The sequence below is a fragment of the Bradysia coprophila genome (assembly GCF_014529535.1).
Source record: "Bradysia coprophila strain Holo2 chromosome IV unlocalized genomic scaffold, BU_Bcop_v1 contig_106, whole genome shotgun sequence".
NCBI lineage: Eukaryota > Metazoa > Arthropoda > Insecta > Diptera > Sciaridae > Bradysia > Bradysia coprophila.
In genome coordinates this window covers 4882242-4903784 of record NW_023503372.1, presented here as the reverse complement: position 1 = coordinate 4903784, position 21543 = coordinate 4882242, and the positions used below count along the sequence as shown (strand labels likewise).

At 34.2% G+C, this 21543-nt stretch overlaps 1 protein-coding gene across 3 annotated transcripts in view; it reads left to right on the top strand.

Moving 5' to 3' along the window:
- The first annotated feature begins 694 nt into the window (after positions 1-694).
- Positions 695-21543, top strand: part of LOC119071054 — a 29387-nt gene continuing 8538 nt past the window's right edge. The window contains exons 1-2 of one of the 3 annotated variants that reach the window (XM_037175672.1): positions 696-1961; positions 2023-2324. In XM_037175672.1, the coding sequence (XP_037031567.1) occupies positions 2222-2324 (103 nt within the window). In that variant the 5' untranslated portion in view covers positions 696-1961; positions 2023-2221. Of the gene's footprint in view, positions 2325-21543 lie in introns of all 3 variants that reach the window. The other 2 variants (XM_037175673.1, XM_037175674.1) reach the window with 2 other exon arrangements.

Sequence of the window (21543 nt, the reverse complement as noted above, 5' to 3'; positions counted from 1 at the left end):
GTTATTTATTCAAAAGCTTTCCGTGTGCTTAATGACCTCGGCTCCGCCTCATTTCCAAAAATTAATCGTTTCCTATTGTTACATCACACACAGTTCATTTTCGTTTATCACTCAAATGTAGCAACTACAACAACTCGTGTCCTAAAATTTATTCCTCCAATTGTAGCTTGTACGTAGGGAAGTCAAGAGAGTGTCACGTGAATAAAATTGTACTTTTCTGTGTGAGTATTTCCCAACCATTTGTCAACGACTTTTAATCTTTTTCCAAATCGAATTATCGCATGTTCAAAATAGTCGTTTGGTCTGCCAAACCTTCATGCGAACTTATTCCATTTCACACTTGAACAATCTCTTTTCGTCGCCACTCAACATATTGTTGTATAACGTAAAATAGCTGCACACAGAGTCTATTTCACAATTTATGGTACAGTTAAATCATATGGCAACAGTATTGCATCAAAAAAAACAAACATGAGAAAGAAGCATATAATGTGGCGCATGTGAGAGATGTGAGACCGGTACAATAGGAACAAAAACATTGAACAAAATGAGAGAGTTCCCTTCTTTTAAAACAGATGACTCTGCGCACTTCCCCACACACATTATCATTCTCATACCGAAAATATTCTCCTGAATGTATTTCTTTTCCAATTTGATATTTTTGTATTCGTATCGTTACACGATAAAGAGTCGCTCTTTTTTCCGGTCAATTGCTATTCTTCACGTTGCTACTAGTTTAGTTCTCATCTAGTCGGTAATATAAATAGTTAACATTAAAAGTAGTGAAGAAATTTAACCGTTTTTTTTAAAAGGAAGGTATAGTTGTTCGATGAAGATAAATACCGTCGAATGAAATACTCCTTTTTCTCTCTCAACAAAATTAAATATAACACAAAAAAGTGGCGAACGTTTTTCAATTGTTTCCTTTTGATTTGATTAAATAATCGACTTGCGTATGTGTGTAAATTTCAGTTGAAAATCGTAAAAGTTTGCACCTTGAAATTGATTGTTTAGTGACATTTATGTAATAACATTGAATGGTGCAACGGTTTGAAATCGCTGCTGTACGAGGATATATTTGACCAAAAATATATCCACCCGCACGAAGAACCTTTCATACACGGTGCACACATATACAAAACGGAAACACCACCCCGGCTTAATCGATACCTTCGTTGAATTTTTCCTTTGCTTCCTTATATCAAGAGAATTCTTTTTACGCGAAATTAATTTACGAACTTTTATGTCATTTATGTGAATTGTGTGCAGTTTTTTTGGAGAACAATAACAACAACAAGAAACATTGAAAATAATTTTGATTTCTAGAAAATTTTGCTGGTGTTCAAAAGCCGAAAAGTGTGTGACCCTTCCCAACAAAAAAATTTGAAAAAAAAAATCGAATTAATATCGACCCAAACGACCAAAAGAACAGTCAATCAATCCTGAACCACTAAAATCGATTATATCACAAAATAATTATAAATCTCAGGACCGACCAGAAAGTACGGTTTATAAGTGAGCTTTTTGAATGAAAAGGTTAAACTCATGATTATATAAGAATTTGTCGAAAGAGAAGAACACTGCAAAATCGACTGTGGTAATAAGCAATTCAGCTCTATGATGCAATACAATTGAATGACATTGTAATCGGTTAATGATACCAACGAACTCTGGTGGTTTCATTTCAGCTGGATGTCACAGTCAATTCAATGTGCAAAGCAAAAAGTTTTCATAAAAATATTTTTTTTACGTAAGTTTTCCGCCGACATTCTGTTCAATATAAAAAAGCACGTGAATTGTGTTATGCAATAGTTTTAATACTATGAACTGAAACATTTAGCTCTGTCGGAAAAGCGATTTTTTTTGTGTTGTTTTGGTGTGTATATGTGCATTTGGCGGTGTTTCATCGAACCAACAACATATAATACAATATTGTTGTGTATATGCGTGCGTGCTAAGAGGTAAAGTTACGCGAAAAAAAAAATCAAATCAAACCAGCAGTTCAATTTATTTCGAATTTAGTTTCGAATCAATCAATTTGGCGAGTTAAATGCGATTTGTGTTAAATCTACGATCAACATACCTGCTGGGCACGTCTATGTAAATTTCAGTTTTTCACCATTTGCTGTCATTGGCGGTGACACAAAAAATAAAACGGTTCAAAGACTGGTGCATTCTCGGTTGTTTGGTGTTGAAAAATCTATAAGTCAATTGTCTACACATGGTTAAGAAAGCGACTAAGAGAAAAACGAGATGGCGTACACTTTCCATTGGCGATGGAGGAGCGGACACTTCGGACACCGGCACAACAGAAATCAAACAAGGTAATGGAGAGATATATTTTGTTCGTTAAACTTTATCGTTTTGTCTATTTACATCCGTTATCAGTACACCGTTAACGGTGGAATGGGACTTCGTCGGTGTTGAATCTCAGATAGAATTCGCTCTGAAATTCTCTTTTTAAAAAAACTCACTGCAAAATCTCAAACGTTATCAATTCACGCGGATTCTTTATTATCAAAATTCAGTGACATTTTATCAAATATTGGGCGCTATGTCATAGCAGTGTTCATTCGTTTTATATACTCTCAGATGTATACATCAAGCATGGCAAATTAGGTGAAATTTTTATAAATTAATCGTTCGATGTCTTGTGATAGCACCTCACAAGACTAATTTGTTTAACACGAGGAAACTAGATATTTTTAGACAATTTCAGCAATATTTATGTAAAATATCAGCCTACACCTTCGAAACGTCTCTCTGGTTGTACTCTTTTTTTTAGTTTCGCTAAGTAGTCCATTTTCGGCATATCGGTGGGGAGAGTTGAAATTGCATACTGCTGTGGGATCATTCATAGATAATGTCACTCTCAGACTCCCCGATTAAGGGGGACGAAGTCTCGTGGGACATTTCATACAATATTAATTTGTAAGTTTTACCATATTTTTATGTGACAAGGAAAACGTGCGAAAAAATGTCGATTATAAAGAGACATACGTTGTCAACGGCCTCTTCTGGGTACTACAATTCAATGCGAAAAGACCTTCATTCAAATAAGAATTTTATGACCAATTCGAGGTTTTAAATTTCACTTGCAGTGCTTTCGCTGCACGCATGTCATGTATCATCAATCGACCGGTATTATTGGAAAAATTACAATTAAATTATGCAAAATTCACCCATAATTTAGTCATCATAATTCTCGTCCCATAAATAGACGTTAAGGCAAACAATGTAGGTACTGTTTGCTTGACGTTCAAATGGTTAAACCAATTTTTCAACCATTAGATTGATGTTCTGTTGACTTTTCGTGTTAAAAAAGAAGCAAGAAAATTTCGTGATCATGGCATTATCCCAGCAGTGGAATAAAGCAATTTTCAACCAAACTATTAAATGAATGAATTGAATTGTTTGCTGAGAAATATTTATTTTTTTCCTCTAATTTATGTGTGACAAATGTTCGGATGGGATACCATTTATCATAGGTACCTACAGCTAACTTCTTTTCATTTCTTTTATTTTTCAACAATAAAATAGAAATGAAAAATTGAGTACATCGGTATCGGTATGCTACTGAATTTTGAACTAGAATAAGTGTATGTTTAAGCAGTTAGCTATGCGTGCTGGGTGCGTGTATTGTATATATACCTACATAGCCCGTAATGTTGAAGAGGAGTTCACTCACATTGAACTTTTAAGTTTACTTTTAAATTTAGATCAAATTAGATGCATTGAGTGCAATGGTAACGCTTTGCTTTTATTTTAGTTTCAAGATGTCTATAACTAGACGGAACAAAGTTTTATTTTCAATTCTCTCTTTTGTTTCTCACTTCGGTCAGAGATGTACAATGTACAGGGTCCATCTTTAGACTGATGGCTATTCGGGAAATAGCGAGTAATGATGGAGGATATGTACCGATGGAGGTATGGATATCAAAGGATTTCTTGCGTTCATCTGGCCCTCGAGGCCATGAAGGACAAAAGGCGTCCACCCAATGCAGACTCAATTTTCACAATAAGTCTGCATACATCGACGGATGTCCAAAAATTGTAATTTGTAGCCTAATTAATGGATGGTCTCTTCGAGTTCGCAAAACTTTTGGAGCTTTGAAGCTAAAAATCTTTTTAAAAATTTTGGAATCAATTTCGAATATTATAGAGCCTATGTAGCCTGACCTCATCCATTTGTCTTCCGCTATCATGTACATTGTACATCGTAAGTACGTAATACTCATCCCTTATCTATCTTAAAATGTGGTATTCGTTTTACTTGTATTTGCGGAAGTTGCTTCTACACAGGGCAAACTGTTAAAATAAAATTTTGTTCCACAAACTAGGAGTGGAAAAGGTTTCTAACGATTTTGTATCATCAAGTTCATATCTAGGAATGGGCTCGTTTTAATTCACTATCGCTTGGATACGCTGTGAATCAGGTTCGCGATATAAACGTTATATTGCTTTGTTTGCTTAATGTTCAGAGCCTCATCTCAAGTTCTTGAACCAAAATCTTTTACTTCACTCGTTTTAACATCCATCACTTTTTTTCCGTTGAAGTCGATAAAAAATGCAACTGGTTCTAATATCCGATCTGCAATTAATTTATTGGTGCTCGCTGCGCTCCTGTCTTATTAAATAAATGCATACTTTTCTAACTGTAACGACAGCAACGCGAACAAGATCTAATTCAAATTTTTCTTTTGTTATAGTGTCAAACGTGACAAAAGATCAAAAGAAAAATTTGAATTAGGTCTCCTTCGCGAGGTCAGAACCTAAGTAAACTCAGCTCAAAATAAGGTTTAGATTATTGTGGATTCTGTTTCTTTTCATCGTTGTATTCGTTTCTCATGGATTCACACACGAAAAGCGTCTCTCTTTTCATAAGTTTGTTCTAAGAAACTGTAAACAAGAAATTTGACTGGCCGAACGATCACGATTTCATCCACAGAAATCTGGGTGTCATAAATCATTTTCATTATACGGTACTCGTCAACGTAACCCCACTTAATTTTTTGTCAAGTAGTCCTTAACTTCAATCAATTGACGGTAACTGTGTTCAATTTACTGGTTTTTACATGAAAATCGTTCGTTCAATTCATTCGATATTTTTCGACATGTCTGACAGTTGGGATCGTGTCTGACGTTTACAAGGTCACGAAAATGATCTATACAAATATTGATGAGGTTATGTCTCTATGGATGAAATTTGACAGTAATTTTGACAATTCGAACATACCTATATCTTTCAGTACAAATGGGTGAATGAGAGCAACGACTCTCTTTACGATTCTCCTGTTGAAAGAAAATAAACGGCTACTCAGTTCCACATGCTATTCGTGAACTATTTTCTCTTTGCATCTAAATTTGAGACTTCCCATTTTCAAGCATGGTTCTTTCAGAAACCGCCAGACATTAAATGTTATCAAGAACTGCGATAAAAATCAGCTTCGAGTGTTGTAAATTATTACATCGAGATACGCTCTCCGCACCGTTTGTTAAAGACCTATGTTACCAAATCAATTTAATCGCTAATTCAAAATGAATTGGTAACGATTCATATTTATGTCATTACCCCTCCATCTGAAGCATTACAGTGGCATAGGTGAAAATACGTGAGCAAAGTGTTATGCAGATACCAAAAGAAAGAAAGAAAATATTTTTATTTCTCGTCGTACCAATGGTACTTAATGCTTAATTATCGTAAATCGTAACGACAAAATTTACGGTCGCAGACTAAAAATAGTTTCTCGAAATCTATTTGTGACTCGAATGAGTGTGTAACCAAGAAAAAAAAACCCGAAGAGTCGTTGTTCTACCGCACACACAAATCTAAAACAAACGAACCATCTCCCTCGTTTTAATTTTTTTTAATTTCACTGGTTAATTTAAAACCAAATTTATGGCACACCAAAAACTCATCCGTTTCCAGCATTTTCTTATCACAATGATGATGACAACCCAAAAAATGTTTAACGCATTTTTCTTATCGACCTGAGTAAATACGAGCAACGATGACTACCTGTGTGAATTACATACACCATTCATATCAACGAGAAATCATACACGAAAAAGTATAAAATAACATGGCCCAACGATAAGAACTAATATCACTTTCGGTTGAAATGTAAATGGTACGTAATCTTGTCTTACGAGTCGAAAAGAAGACCTCAGGTTGTGTGTCTGACAAGTTGGAATTATAAATTTACACCTTGTAAGCAACAATTTCCGTTAAATATGTTTGTAAACCTAACATTTTTTTTTATCAAACAATTTAACCATCAACGCTTGTAAATTCTCAAAGATATACGGCACCAATTGGGATTATTCGATAGACCATCTATTTGTAAAGGATTTTGTACGATAAAAGTGTGGTGTGGAACTATATCTACGTGAATGCCCGTTCCATTTCTATGAATTTCGAAGATTAAAAAAAGTAAATTTAAAGTTTACAGGTAGCTACAAATGGGGATTTAGCACATACGTGCGAAATAAATAAAAAAAAACTTTTTAGATTTTTATACCAGAAAAAGAGAGCGTTCATATATGATGCCCACATTTTCGTACCCGTTTCTAGACTCTTCCTCCGTCCTTGTCTGCATTTCTTTTTAAATATAAACGAAGTTTTTTTTGTATTGAGAGTCTGTTTTCTCCTCCGAAACGTGTTCGTCATTTATGAACGCTCACTAGGACAGTGTTCTTCCTTCAATTTATTCCGGTTTTTTGTTTTGGTTTTTTCCTTCTAGGATACAATTTTGTTTAACAAACCCCGCAGGAATGAATAATGAAGAGGAACGACATTAGGTCATTTCTCCATATTACTTTTGTTCCTCCTAGAGTCTGTTTCTATTTCTCATTGCTTTCCAAGTTGAAACCTTACCAATTTTAGGCATCATCAGTTTCGAACTTGTGGAAAAGGCATCACGACCTCAATCACTACATACAGTTTTACGTGTTAAAGAAGGATTGAATAGTTCTGTATCTCGTACATAGTTTTCACATTCTGGTGAAGAGTATTACAAATCTTGAATATCTAAAACATCAAAGGATTGTTACGCTGAGGCAACGTGTGAACCATAGTATCGAAAGAAATACATTTCGGGAGAGAATAGGACTAATGATTGGTGAAAAATCTTTCACTTCATTACTTCGGTCGAAAGTAATCTACCGATGGAAGATTGTTGTTTATGATTTAAAATCAGTTTAGGGAAGAATATAATAAGTTTCTTCACTGTCCATTAAATTCCTTGGATGTTTAAGGCAAGTGACAAATAGGTAATATTCAAATGGAAGTATAGAATTACCGTAAGGAAAAGCATCAGAAATAGTAATCTCAGAGACCATTCATAAGTTACACACACTTAAGAGGGTGAGGGGTCAAAAGTAACTATTTCATGTATGTGGTGTGATTAACCTCATTTTCTTCCTTCAATAGGCCATGAGAAAATTGCGTTTTGTTGACGTTTGGTCTAATGACATTTAAAATGAGAAAAGTGCAACACTTTCTGTCACTCCCACGTGAGGAGTGACAGTTCAAATGAGCAACGTTCTATTTAATAGAACGTTGCTCATTTGAACTGTCACTTTGTTTATGTTTTAAAAATTGGTGTGGTGAATTGATGTTTTCGTTTCGGGGTACACGCCTTATGATCATCTCTGGGAGAAATAGGAAATTGCAATATTAGCGAAACAACCTCGGAAACAACAACCTTTGTTGGAATTTTCTATTTTCTACCCTCAGTAAACTATTTTATAATAACTATTTTTTATGGAAAAACGCGTGCAAAGGAGGGGAGGGAGTCAAAATCGACTATACTATGCGAGTTTGTGGTTTGAGGTGTGGTTTAGACACAAAAGATTTTTGAAAGATACTTTCACTTCACTCTTAGGTTACGACCTACAACCTTTCAGAATTGCTGCATCGCATCTGAAAGTGTTGTTCCAGTTTTTTTTAACAACTAAAGTTATACCCAAAATCATTTCGTTTGAAAAATATCAAAATCATCCGAAACTATTTTAATATATTTAGAAATGGATATACAATAGCAATTTAGTCAGCAGTCTTTCAAACTTGTTATACATTTTTTATGTACGTGCTAATTGAAAAATTTCATTATCACACATGAAGATTTTATTTTTTATTTGTTAGAGACCGCGTTTTCCGTGTCTTGTTAACTCGAACATAATTGTTCGGTTTTTAAGCCTCTAATATTGCATGTGGTCTTTGCCTGCGTTGTTATAGTATACGTTGTGTATTTTCACTTTGAACTCATTTATCATCTTCTACACTTTTATCTTGACACAATATGCGTTATAATATGGCTAACGGAAAGTTACAATTAGTATGGAGAGAAGAAAAATGTTGGTTTTTTACATGTCTATAAGAAATATTTTCGGTTTTCTTCTTCTTCTTTTTCTCCGTTGCACTAATTGTTTTTGTTTGAAATGAAAAAAGGATCCTCAAGATCTTCTTCAGTTCACATACCAATTTTTGTTTGTTCGTTCTTTTTTCGACTTTTTTTTTTCGTTCAACTCTCACTCGATGCGTCCAGATGTTAATTGCGGCTATTTTTTTGTGTTTCTACAAAAATAAATTTTAATTTTATTTTTGCATGTGTGATACCGTGCACTCATAGGGAGGTTCGACTTTTAATTTTGATATTTATTTTAAACATTTGACCCCTGGTTGAACGCAGACTGGCCCATAGATTTTATTAACATTAAAAACATTATTTTAAACCCATTTTTTCCATGCGCTAATCGCACATAACGCTGAATCATTTCTCTGGGAGCCGCGGGATAACATCATTTAGACCATTATTCTAATATTTTCGTAATTTCTTATAATTCCTTAGACTTGAAGTCTGCTGGAGAATCTCCAGTGGATATGTACGTGTAAGTTATTTCATTTGTATGTGGTGCTCCTCTTTCATCTAAAAGAATGTTTAACATTCAAAGACTATTCTTATACCAGAGCTATTTTTGAATGTCTTATGTAGACTTTCACTGACTTAACTGACTTAAAATAATACAAATTTCATCTATTGTCGATTTAGCTGCGCTTCAATGAAATGTAGATTTAAGGAAATTTTCCTTCCCAACTTCCTACACCCAACTTCCATTTCCTCGAAGAACGAGTGGTCAAGGTGGCACCGAATTTAGATTAGATACTCGATTTAAACCAGGAAATAGAAAGAAATTTGACACATGTAGGCTGCCTGATGGCATCGAAAATTTTCCATTTCCCTCACAATGTGTGAGGTCTGGAAAGTAAGCAGAGGTAACCCTGCTAGAGTGGAGATCTCGATCTCCAGCTACATTGTTAGGCTATTAACTTTGGGACAATTTTTCTACTATACTCAATAGTAACGGTTACACATGCCAGAGAAATGGTTCAGCGCTATATGCAATCGTGATAGTACAGTCACAAAAATCAATAAGCACTTGAGGCAGGGAAAGAACGATTTTTTTAAGAAACATTTCTACTCTAATAAAGTCTCTGGGCCATTTTGGGTTCAACCAGAGATCAGGCGCTCAAAAAAAATTCAAAGTTAAAAATTGATCCACCCTAGATTCAGCTAATAATAGGAGCGACTTTTAAATGATTTTATGCCGGAGACAGCATGGATCAGACATCATTTAGACATAGTAAATTTAACGCCAACATTGAATGGAAATGTTAAAAATTATTTTCATATTTACCACCTCATTTAACACATCAAATCAAGCGTCAAAGAATTTTTCGAATATCTTACAGATGGATTATGTCTCGTTTCGCAGCGACACAAATTATTTTTAACCAAAGCTGTGACCGCACTGCCGATGTAATTTTGAGTCACATGATTGTTAAATGCAATCGGCATATTAAATAATATTTTATCGCCTCACATCGCAACACACATTTTCGACGATTTATTGGAATGGGTAGAAAGTCTCTTCGAAAATATAATTTATTTTGTTCCCAGCCATTTTACGAATGTCCTTTACAGCAACAAATGTATTCTATAATTATATTTATACATTTCGTTACATGTGTACACAAAAACAGTTTGTGACAACCATCATATGTATCATCTCATGTGATCTTTTCCGAGTGAAACACACGTGTTTTCTCCAACCAAGTTTTTTTTTCTTGAACCTGTGCCCATTATTCAAATTCATGGCAAAAAAAAAAGAAAACGAAGTGTCGGTAATGGAGGGGGACGACAAAATTAACAAAATTTTTGTTTGATTTTTCTTTTCTTTTTTTGTTATTTTCTGATAATGTGATGTCTGGAATCGCTGTCTGACTATTACAGAAATAGAACTAAAGTTTTGATCTCAAGAAACACATTAATCTGCCAATATTATCCGCATGCCGCATTCATTCGGCGGGCAGCATGATTAAATCCATCAAATTTTATTATGAGGTCATTAACAGTGTAGTAGTCGTCTGCGGAAATGGTTAGGTTGACTCATCTGTTCCGCATACTTTAGACATTTTTTTTCTGGTCGTTAATTAATGTCAAAAACTAGACCTCAAGAACCGAGTATGATAAACGATTTTTTTACGCATTTTAAACGCTAGGCGTTCTATATTTCACTCTTTGTCCGAATACCAATCAATATGCCTGTTAGATTTGATTGAACTGACACTAATCAATCATTCCGTTTCAAATATAAACGAATGTGAGAAGAATTTATGACGATAAGAGTTATCAAAATGCTGGCCATTCCATAATTATAGCCATCGAATAGTGAAAATAGAGTATTGGGTTGCTGCTAATCTACACATCTATGTTCCAATTTGATGGAAGTGGACGTTTCGTTTAAAAAACATGATACAGTAAACATTTAAGTCAAGTCAGAGTCGGATTAAGATTTTCCATTTTTCTAAACTAGGTAAATGTTCTGTTGAAATTCCGACATTAGACAATTGGCGAAAACTTCGAGCAACTTCAAAGCCAATTTTTAAAAGCTATGATTCGAAGAACTTTTTTGAGTCATTTAAGGCTAGGTTAAAGCGGCTACCATCTCAATGTTTACATGCGATGTAAGGCGCTTATATCTGACCTTAAAGGAAAAGTTTTATCTCATCCTGGTCTCTCTCAAAAATTGATCTGGACTGGGGAGGTCAACATTGTTTTTGATTCATATCTATAACAATAAGAAATGGGTTTTTCTGAAATTATAGTCGTTTGTAGGCAGGGCTTACTTTAGAGAATTTTAACTATGAAAATTCTGAAAAAATTCCGAAAAAGTTTTTTTCGGAATTTTTCAGAACTTTTTCGGAATTTTTTCTGAATTTTCGGAATTATCAGAATTAAAATTCTCTAAAGTAAGCCCTGTTTGTAGGTATTATAGAGACGCACACGTTGGTCTTTTAAAAAATTTGAAAATCTTCATGTGAGGTATAGGAGGCATTCTAAGAAGAAAAAATTACAAACTTCTCGAAGTGTTTACAGTTCTTGGACTCGGAAGATATTGATGCTGTTGAACAAGTAATTACCTCTACTACTACTCTAAATATCGAAATGTTACGAAACAAAAATCCCAACCCCAAGCCTGCTCCAAAGCATAAAACGAATATCAACATCGAATCGACTCTATTACTTCGTTTAGTTTAAGAAGTAATCAAACAAATCCATATGAAATCTTTTACTTCAATTTAAATTGTAGTAAATAAATTGTTCTATATAATGTCAGGTTAAGGCGACTTAAACGCTTATTTTTGCCATTGCTGTCGATAACAGATGATCTAGCGGTAGGCTTTCGTCGAACCTAGCGTTCCCATCAGAGAATTCGTTTATTTAAATTTTGCCTATTGTCTCGAAAAGAATTTGGTAAGAAGGTTGGGAAAAAAAACGGGATGTCGTTTTTCTAAAAATAATTCCTGATTCCTTGTTCTGACTATGGGGTAAATCTAGTATTAACAGAACTAAATGTATGCTATACCTTACCTTTTCGACTTTTATATCACGTTGGTATACGACGAGCTTCTGTAGACATGCTGGCTCTGTAAACATCTTTCAACAAATCCACTGTCCATTAATCTCCAAGACGGTTGTTGTTATTTTCCATAACAATGCATTCCCTCGCATAATGTTGAGACGGTCATTATTCTCATTTTGTCGTTGACAAAGCGTAAGAAACGATCTACAGCGTCGCATGTGTTATTATTACAAACATTAACTAGTAGGAAGTAAATAATGGCTAAGCATATAAACATAGCATATAAACGTATAACTATGGTTAGTTTGTACGAATGATTGATGTATGTCTAATCTTTTCATTCATTTTTTTTTCGTTCATTGAGTAAATTTCTGTAATTTAATTTTTACTTTTCCATTCTCTACACCGAAAAATCCGAATTCTTATGAAACCAACCGAAATAGTAGTTACAGTTCATTCAATTTTAATTCATAAATATATCTAACGAAATACATAAATTTAACGAAAAACACCAACAGCCAAATGAAACTAATTGCTGCATACAACTCAGCATATACATAACCTATCTACGTACATATTGTGTAATGATTTTGAACCTTATATCATTATGTATGAACAAGAGTTCATTCATTTAAAATTTCGCAAAAATGTTTTTATTTTGCAAATGTCTCTCAAAACATATGCCACCTTTAAATTCGTTTCAAGCCGAATTGCATTATTTTTGTTCAAAATTCAACAGTGAAGGAATGATGAGAGCATGTGCAATGTTATTCTACGCTGAGGATAAGTAAATTCGACGTTGTTCTCGTCTAATTAATGAAACCGCATTTGCGTACGATACACTTGTCTTCTAATTTTTTACAAATTTTTTTCTTGCATTGTGGTTGGGTTTGTCGACGGTTGTTCGCAACTGATCAATGTTTTTTTTTGTACAATGCAAAGTACGATGCTTTAACGCGATATAAATAAAATAGAAAAGATCTGTTGCGAAATACGATTTTGGCAGACGATCAGAAATGTACACATACACACACGGTACATGATGCACAAATAATAATGTACTTATGCAATTGTTAGTGGATGGTTGCATTTTTATTGCAATACAAAATGTAAAAATGTTTGCACATAAATTTATCATGTGATGAATCGAGAGAAGTAGAAAAAAATCCAAGAAATTTTTATCCGATTGAAAAACGACAAAATGTATTTTTACTTCGAAATAGTAATAAATTTGACTGGAAGTTGTGTTGTTGTTGAGTTGTTTTTTCATCGTTCAATTTTTATTGTAATTATTACCTCGGATGTTACGGCATCTACGAATGAGTTTAAATGCAGAGGACTGAATGAGAAATTGTGAAATTCTAATAAACAATTTTTCTTTTATTTACAAAGATGTACACAAAGAATCAGAAGCTATTAATTAGTAAATATGTTCGACGAAAGAGTGTATGCACCAGCACCACATTGTTTGATTTTCATGTGAATGTCGTTTACCAGTAAAAGTTTTCTTAGATTAAGAGTAAAGAGCAGCTGCTGGCATAGGGAACAGCTGGTGAAGTGGAAATAAAAACATGTAGAGGATATGAGAAAAAGCTATGAGAAACATATGACTTTGCAGGAGACATTCCATCCCTATAATTTAAGCCTACAGACTAGAATGGATCGATACTTGTCAAATTTAAAGTTTTGGACTTTGAAGCAGCCGCGACTATTTTTCTGCATCGTCACTTTATAATGTCAGTTTACCTTTGAGCACAGCACCAGGACCTATTATCTGGGTTTTTTTTATCTAAACTATTGGAAATGGTCGAAATTTATCGAAAATTCGCTAAAATTTACCGAAAAACTGAAATTTACATAAAATTCGCTGAAATTTACCGAAAATTTACTGAAATCTACAGAAAAACTGAACTTTACATGAAACATTTACTGAATTTGACCGAAAATTTGCAGTAACTTATTGACAATTTATCGAAAACTTACTGACATTTACCGAAAAACTTAATTTTACCGCAAAATTACTGATTTTTACCGAAAAACTGACATTTACCGAAATTTCGGCAAATCTACTTCGTACATACCAATTTTGCTTAACCTGAGACGAAAAGCTCAGGGGCGCAAATTGCAAGAACCGAACTTCCGTACACAGAAAACCAAAACAAGACTTCTTTTCACATTTATTGAACTTCAAGGAAACATCCTTTGGAACGACAAACAGAGCTATAGCTTTTCCATTTCCTGCACATAACGTAAAGAGGCAAAAAAGAAAAAAGAAAAGCTGTTTCGACCTCGAGAACTAGAAGCGGTCACAGGTCAGAGTGGACTGACCAGTTGCTTCAGTTGCTTCCGCTAGTCTCTTACACAAAAAAGAAAAGCTGTTTCGACCTCGAGAACTAGCAGCGGTCACAGGTCAGAGTGGACTGACCATCTTCAGTTGCTTCCGCTAGTCTCTTACACAAGACAGCAGCAAGACTTTCTATGAACAAGTGTAGGATAGTTTGCATTGAGACATTGCCATCTGCTGATGGAAAATTTGGGGAAATCGTGAAAAGCTGCTGAGAAATCACCAAAAATATGCAGTAATAAATGAAATTCCCAACAATATGCTCTACACCGCACAGATGTTTGAATAACTCTTCGGTGTATGCCGGACTACAATGACATTGGATGTGGTTTTCCAAGTTTTCAAAATCAAACCACCCTACTACATATACCTTAGGTTCTCTTCAAGAATGCCAAAAATGCCTTAGGAAACTATTTTTTTTCTTTTCAAAGAAGTTTCGTTATCAATTTCTTCGTTAAAACCAACTTTAATAGTACCTATGCTACAACTGTAGCTTTAGTTCACTGTCTTTTACAATGTAAGAAAGTGAGACAAGCAAACAGAACATATACAACACATGAAGCAGTAGGAACACTTTTAAGAATCTTTATCAAAGTACTTAACTCTTAACCTACCAACACTGCATGAAGCACTGAAGCAACTCTAATTTAATTGATAAGATCGTCCAACAGTAATATGAACTGAATCTTTCGTCGCTCGAAAATGTAAGAGAATATTGTCGGCATGAAGGATACATATGCCTAATTATTTTTTTAATATTTAAGATAAATTTTGTTAACCAGAATAACTCATCGCATCTCAGTCTTTTGGAACGATTTACTTTTATATTTAGTGTGATAATCAGAGACGGCACTGTAAACACAATATTTTGTAAATTGATGTGTTTTAAGTGCCTTTGCGCTTTGCCAACATAAACCTGGGAAAGACAACCGTTTTCAATTTTTACAAATCAATTGGTGGTAGCAGAGGATCAAAGTTTTGTGGTACTGAGATGACATTTGCATTACTTTTACCATTGTACAAATAACAGCCAAAAAATTGATGAGGTATCAAGCGATGCTGTGTGGATGCTTACTGCAGTGTGAACTTAATTTTCTGACGAATTGTCTGGTAATTTTCCATTAACATTGAAATGCATCAGTGAAGTGAAATTTTCTCTAATTAATCCGTGGCGACGTTTTTCGTTCACTTAAAATAAAATTCGAATTTCTTTTCCCTTCAATAAAAAGATATTACCGTTCACTGTCCATATTCTACATACGTAGATTGGTGTGTGTATTGTACATGTTTAAATTGTCGTAAATTATTTTTCAACTCAGTCACAATAAAAACAGTTTAAATATCTTCGATGTTTAAGATCTTCGTTTATATACATACATATTGAACATCGAAATTCGTAGATATTGTATGCGCAATGCGTGCACATAAATAGCTGTGGAAATAGTTTTTTTTCTGTCTTTCCTTTGTAAATAGAAAATGTACCCGTGGTATAGCTTAGACGATTTAAATTTTTTAAATAATACTTGAATGACACTGATATACCAAAATAAACGTATAATGCTTTCGAAAATAATGGATTGCGAGTGAGTCTTCTTATGTTTTGTGGATTTTTATTTTCCGATTTTCGATCTCATGTTTTTCTTTTACATATTTTCCATTGCTAAAATAGTTTTTCTCGATTAATGTTCGGAAATTTCAATAGAAATTTAGTTCAGTGGCTAGAAGAGATAGGAATGGATAAAACTTGGGAAATGTTTATCTCATTCCCGCCTGAACTTCTTTTAACTTTCCCCATTCGTCCTATTTAAGCATTTGCGAGTAGGTATTTAATATCTACTAAAAAAGGCAGATTACTTTAGGGAGGTTTCTCGCTCCGCTGGTCTTGTGGTGAGAAATAAATTGAAGACATTCTTTCTCTGAATTATTTTGTGAACTTCAAAAAAAAGTGTAAGCAATGACTGCCGACTGCTGTTCGTACATATGATTTCTCACTCATAGTCTACAAACTATCTGCCTCGTAACATATTACTTCCATTCGTATCTCTTCTGCTAACTTTACTGGCAATAATTTGGTTACTTGTGGGGCTAGAATTTGAGCTTTAAAACTAATATGCAATTCAGTGATGATATGTACAACTTACGCAGCCTGTGTGCAATGTTATATGAACGTATTTTATCGCACTAGAACGATAAAGGATTTGCAAGGGACTTTATCGCACTAGTGCGAAAAAATCCACGTGTTGCTGATGTCAAACTATGAATATCTCCAATATTTATTCGATTATTTCTTCATTGCATAAAACGTTGTATGCAACACGAATCGTGTGCTGGTATATTATCGCACACGATGTCTTGCCAACCTCGGCATCGCCTCGGATTAGTAATCTGACATCTAGTGCGATAATATACCTTCATACGATTCTTGTTACGTAAATAACTATTATTGATCTTCACAATCAACTATCGCCTTGAAAATTTATAAATGTGTTGTTCTCTCCAAGCAACGCACGTCATATTATTTGTATCATTTTTATAACGAAGAATAAATCACAGTGGGCGTCAGTGGAATTTAGGCATGAATTTACTTCAGCTATTTTTAACAAATTCGTGCCTAAATTTCACTGACGTTCACTATAAGCCATGAATGTTCTGTATCTTCTGTTACTAGAAGTTGCGGGAAATGACAATTTTTTTTAAACAAAAGTATAAGCTTCACATAGTGTAAAAAACACCTTCAACCCAAACCTCTACACCCTGACACACTGTGGAATGCAAAAAATATCAATATCTCGAGTGAATTCTGTCGGGTTTCGATTTTTTTTGCTTGGGTTGGAAGGTAGATGGAAAACTTAGGATTCAGCTGTGAAAAGTTTTTGAAATAGGAATCATTAGACAATAAAGTCTATTAAAAGTTTCGGGTTTTGTTGAGTTTAGCATGCTGAAATTTGGTATGTAGAGTAGAATATATTAAGCTGCCAAAGATTTCATGTGAAATAGGTATTGTGTAACTGTAACAAAATTGGACATTTGATTAGCTTAGCGCTTTAAGCTATTCGAATCTTTTCAACATTGAAATCATAGTTGGAGATCACTTTGAATGTATTAATATTTGTGGTTTTGAGTACTATGAAGCAACTATTGACATTTCCCGCAACTACTTGTCTTACACATGCTGTCTTTCGCATCGTCTGCGATCATAATAATGGGCAAATGTCTTTTCCCGGTGTCGGACGTTTAAATGCTTAATAATCCATTCCACACAATATTCGACTTTATAATGGCCTTAATGAAAATTGTTTACATAATCTGTACAACTTTACGTACGCTAACTCGCACAAATAAACTGCCAACAAATTAATTGTAGAACATAAATCTTATTGGATCATGTGGTCGGAAGCTATAAACCGAAATCTAATAAACTTCTAAGTATACCTGAACAAGCGTATGTTAATTAGTCGTACATACACGCTTGATGCTGTTTTAAAAATACGATACGAGCAATCAAAATTTCATCTCCGAACATTGATTTGTGTACTGAAAGATAATAATAAGACTGAAAAACCAAACAATTTTTTTTCACCTTTGTCATCTCGGCAAACGACAAAAATAGCTCGTTGAAACCGCGCAGTACTAAACAGATATCAATTATGCACGAGGTCCGATTTTTTTCTTGCGTACGCGGAGATTACATTTTTGTATTGATAAGCAAAAGAAAATTGTCTCATTCATCACATTTGTGACGGATAGATGTTCGTGTTAGAACAGGTGAGACTCCATTATATTTGTTGATTAAAAAATCTGTTATCCATCTCCCATTATTACTGAATCCGCAAACAATGATTAATGAATGAAATGGAATCGAAAATATAGTAGCAAACACTCCACAATCTACGGATGAATTTGAATTATTTAATGAGAAGCGTGCCAAAAATTTAGTTGAATTGCTGTTGTTAGATCAAAGAAACAACATAAATGAACACATATCTTCTCTCTCTCTTTCATGTACACTCAGTGACAACTCACATCTCTAGCATTAGAATTGTGTTATTGAGTCGTTCGAAACACATGATTTTTGTTTTATTTTTATTTTGCTTTTCCCTTAACATTCAAATAAATTTCTATAAACGTTTTTCATGTGATCCAGTGATCTTACGGTAAATGTGTTAGGTGACAAGATATAAATCTTTCAGTAATTATTTACCAAACTAATTTTATAAACTTCGAGTTAAGCTTTTGTTGAATTCGTGACAAAAAAAAAAGAAGAAGAAATAGAACACAGAAATAGCTAAATCACATAGAAAATGAATGTATAGCTCGAGATGTATACGATGTATATAAATTTAAAGTTAAACATTGTTTGATAAAATAATTAAAAGAAAAAACTGAGAGAAATTTCTTTTATATATAAGTGCTACGCACACGTCCCAATTGAATGGGGAACATCCAGGGGCTATTTTCGACACCGATGAAGTAGTTGCAAAAAAAAACGGAGTCTGACAACACTGCAGTCAAGGATTTGAGAGACGTATATTTACTACTACTTCAGGATTTGGGCTAAAGGCTGAAGTAGTGGTTAAAAGATTGTTTTTCCACTAATTTTGCTACTTTAGCTGGAGTAGTAGCAATTGGCAAAAGCAGTTCTCAAAGTCTTACCACTACTTTTGCAGAAGTAGAGGCAAAAGCAGTTCTTAAAGTATGCACCTACTTTTGCTGAAGTTGGGGAAAATCAGTTCACAAAGTTTTACTATTACTTTTGCCACTACTTTAACTTAAACAGTCTTTTGACCATTACTTCAGCTTTTTCTGCCGAGTCACAAAGTAGTGGCAACGAACGTATCTACCCTACAATCTAGCTTTGACTACAAAGTTGTCGGATTCTGTTTTATCCGTGCAACTACGTCAAACTACGTCAACTCTGTTTCTGAAAAGTTCTGAAATTTCACCAATTTTCCCACAATTTTTTTTTTTGCGAAAATGTTTTCCTGAAAATAGTCCCTGGGAACATCCATACATTTTGCAAGAAACATTTTTTGGTGAAATTTATATTTTTGTGAGAAAATTTAAAAGATTTATTTTAAAGTTGGTTGTATTTTTAGGAATCGAGTCGACCAATCTACCGTTTTATTATTGTATGAGTCATTTAGTTTCGGAAGCTATGCATTTTTTACGTAAAATACGTCTCACGTGAAAAAAAAAGTATCCGGTCTCTCCACCACACTACACTAATTTCAACTAATTTGTCCAAAAGACTATAAATACTACCTTTCTATTTTGGTCGTCCTTAGCAACGAACTCTGTATATAATTCTTGGATGAAGAATAAACTATAGAAACAAAGCATTACAAATTCTCACTTCTATTAGCTGATTACTTCGGTTATCTCCACGTCTATCTAATACAAAAATTGGAATTACTTGACGACATATGAATTGTCATCGTAACCGTTGCGAGTGCAGCTGATGAATATTTTATTTCTTTTGAATTGATTTAATACGATCTAATGAGATGTGCATGTTTGTTATTGTGGTGCAATGGGTATATTGTAACATTGAAGCGATTTTACAATAAGAAGACAACAATTTTGCTTCTATAATAAGAAGACAACAATTTTCCTACGATAAAAAATTGCGTGTAAATACAAAAGATTCTCCGGTTCAAGAGTTCATTGTGATTATACGAGTTGTTTATATCAAATAGAGTTACGAGAAGAGAATTTTTGTTGTTGTTTTCATTCTCGTTAAAATATAATTATAGTGTTTCAGGTTGCAGGGTGACGCGGTTATAGTATGTTACAAACATGTTGTTATGTAGACCTATTGTAGTGTCATACTAATTAGGAATCGTATATAAAAAAATTTATGTCGAACGGAGGTTCGAATGGATTTGCAAGAGGGTGTCAGTCAATGTTTTTTTTAAGAAAGTAGACGAGGAAACATGGGTACGGGCGTTCAAGGGCGCAACTATGAAATTAAAGAAGTTGTCGCTGAGGTCTCTTGAGGACCTAAAGTAATCCGTTAAAGATTATACCGAAAGCCAAGTGTGATAATACACATTGCGCACCTAATATAGCATTTCGCACCGAGTGTCATAAAACATTTTACGCAACAGTGGCATCTAAAGTGGGACAATTTTGCACATTATGATGCTGATTTGTATCCACTTCGCGCTATTCTGATAGTTTGATGTCCTTTTTAAGCATACGAAAGCTCAAAACGTTCAGTGGGGATCAACTCTTGATTGCAAGTTCAAATACTAAGGGACCGTTCATAAATTGCGCAACACAAAAGGAAGAAGGGGTGTAAGGATTGAATCCATACAATTATTTGAAAAGTTGCATACATTTGCGTGACAGGTGGAATAGAAGAGGTCTTGGAAAATGAAGATTTTAGCGTTATGCAATTTATGAACAGCCCCTAAGAACAACGGCACCAATTTGTCTTCACCTTAGACGAACTATTCGTTAATATATAATTCGTCTAAGTTTTCTACTGCATCTTTCTTCCAGCCGTTAAGCATTTACTGCAAGTGGCAGGGCCAGAATGGCTACACAATTCGGTTCAGCCATGAGAGCGCTGACTGACCGAAATCTAAAAAAATAATTCAAAAGCCCATAGGGCCAGTTCGGGCCTGGCAAGAACAAAGTATCAACTCGAGTATCACGGAACTGTAATAATAATTTTATTCGTTTAGAACAATGCCGGTTGAGGCATTAACGTGTGAGTGTACTTAAAAGAAACACCGAGAAAGAAACGCATCTTAGATTACTTTATGAGATGTGCATTGTGCAATCACTCATGATTAAAAATAATCATAAAAAAATGACATGAATGCCGATAACATAGAGATTTTTTACAGCCAAACTACAAACAACATAATCTGCTCAACTGAAGGCAACATAAAATTTTTTCATTTGATTTATTTTTATTGACCTCTTGGCGCTTAGTTAAAGTTGTTTGAATAACAAACAACAATAAAAATTAAGTTTCATTCTGATTAAATTAAAAATTAAACCGTTTGTCAGATGCTACAGCCTCCAGGCGAAGTTGTATTGGTCGATGCGACTCCGATTTGCATTGAAAAAATCTTGACAACTTTAAAAATTCCGATCGGAGGAACTTCGGTGACTTTCTTTTCGTTGGAATATTGAGTAGGTTTCCGTAAAACTTTAAAAAGAAAATTGTGAAAATTGTACTCGACGAAACGCCATAGCATGAAATACTTTTGGAGACTGTCTAGTCTAACCAGATGTTTGTATTTATTGTGTACATGCCT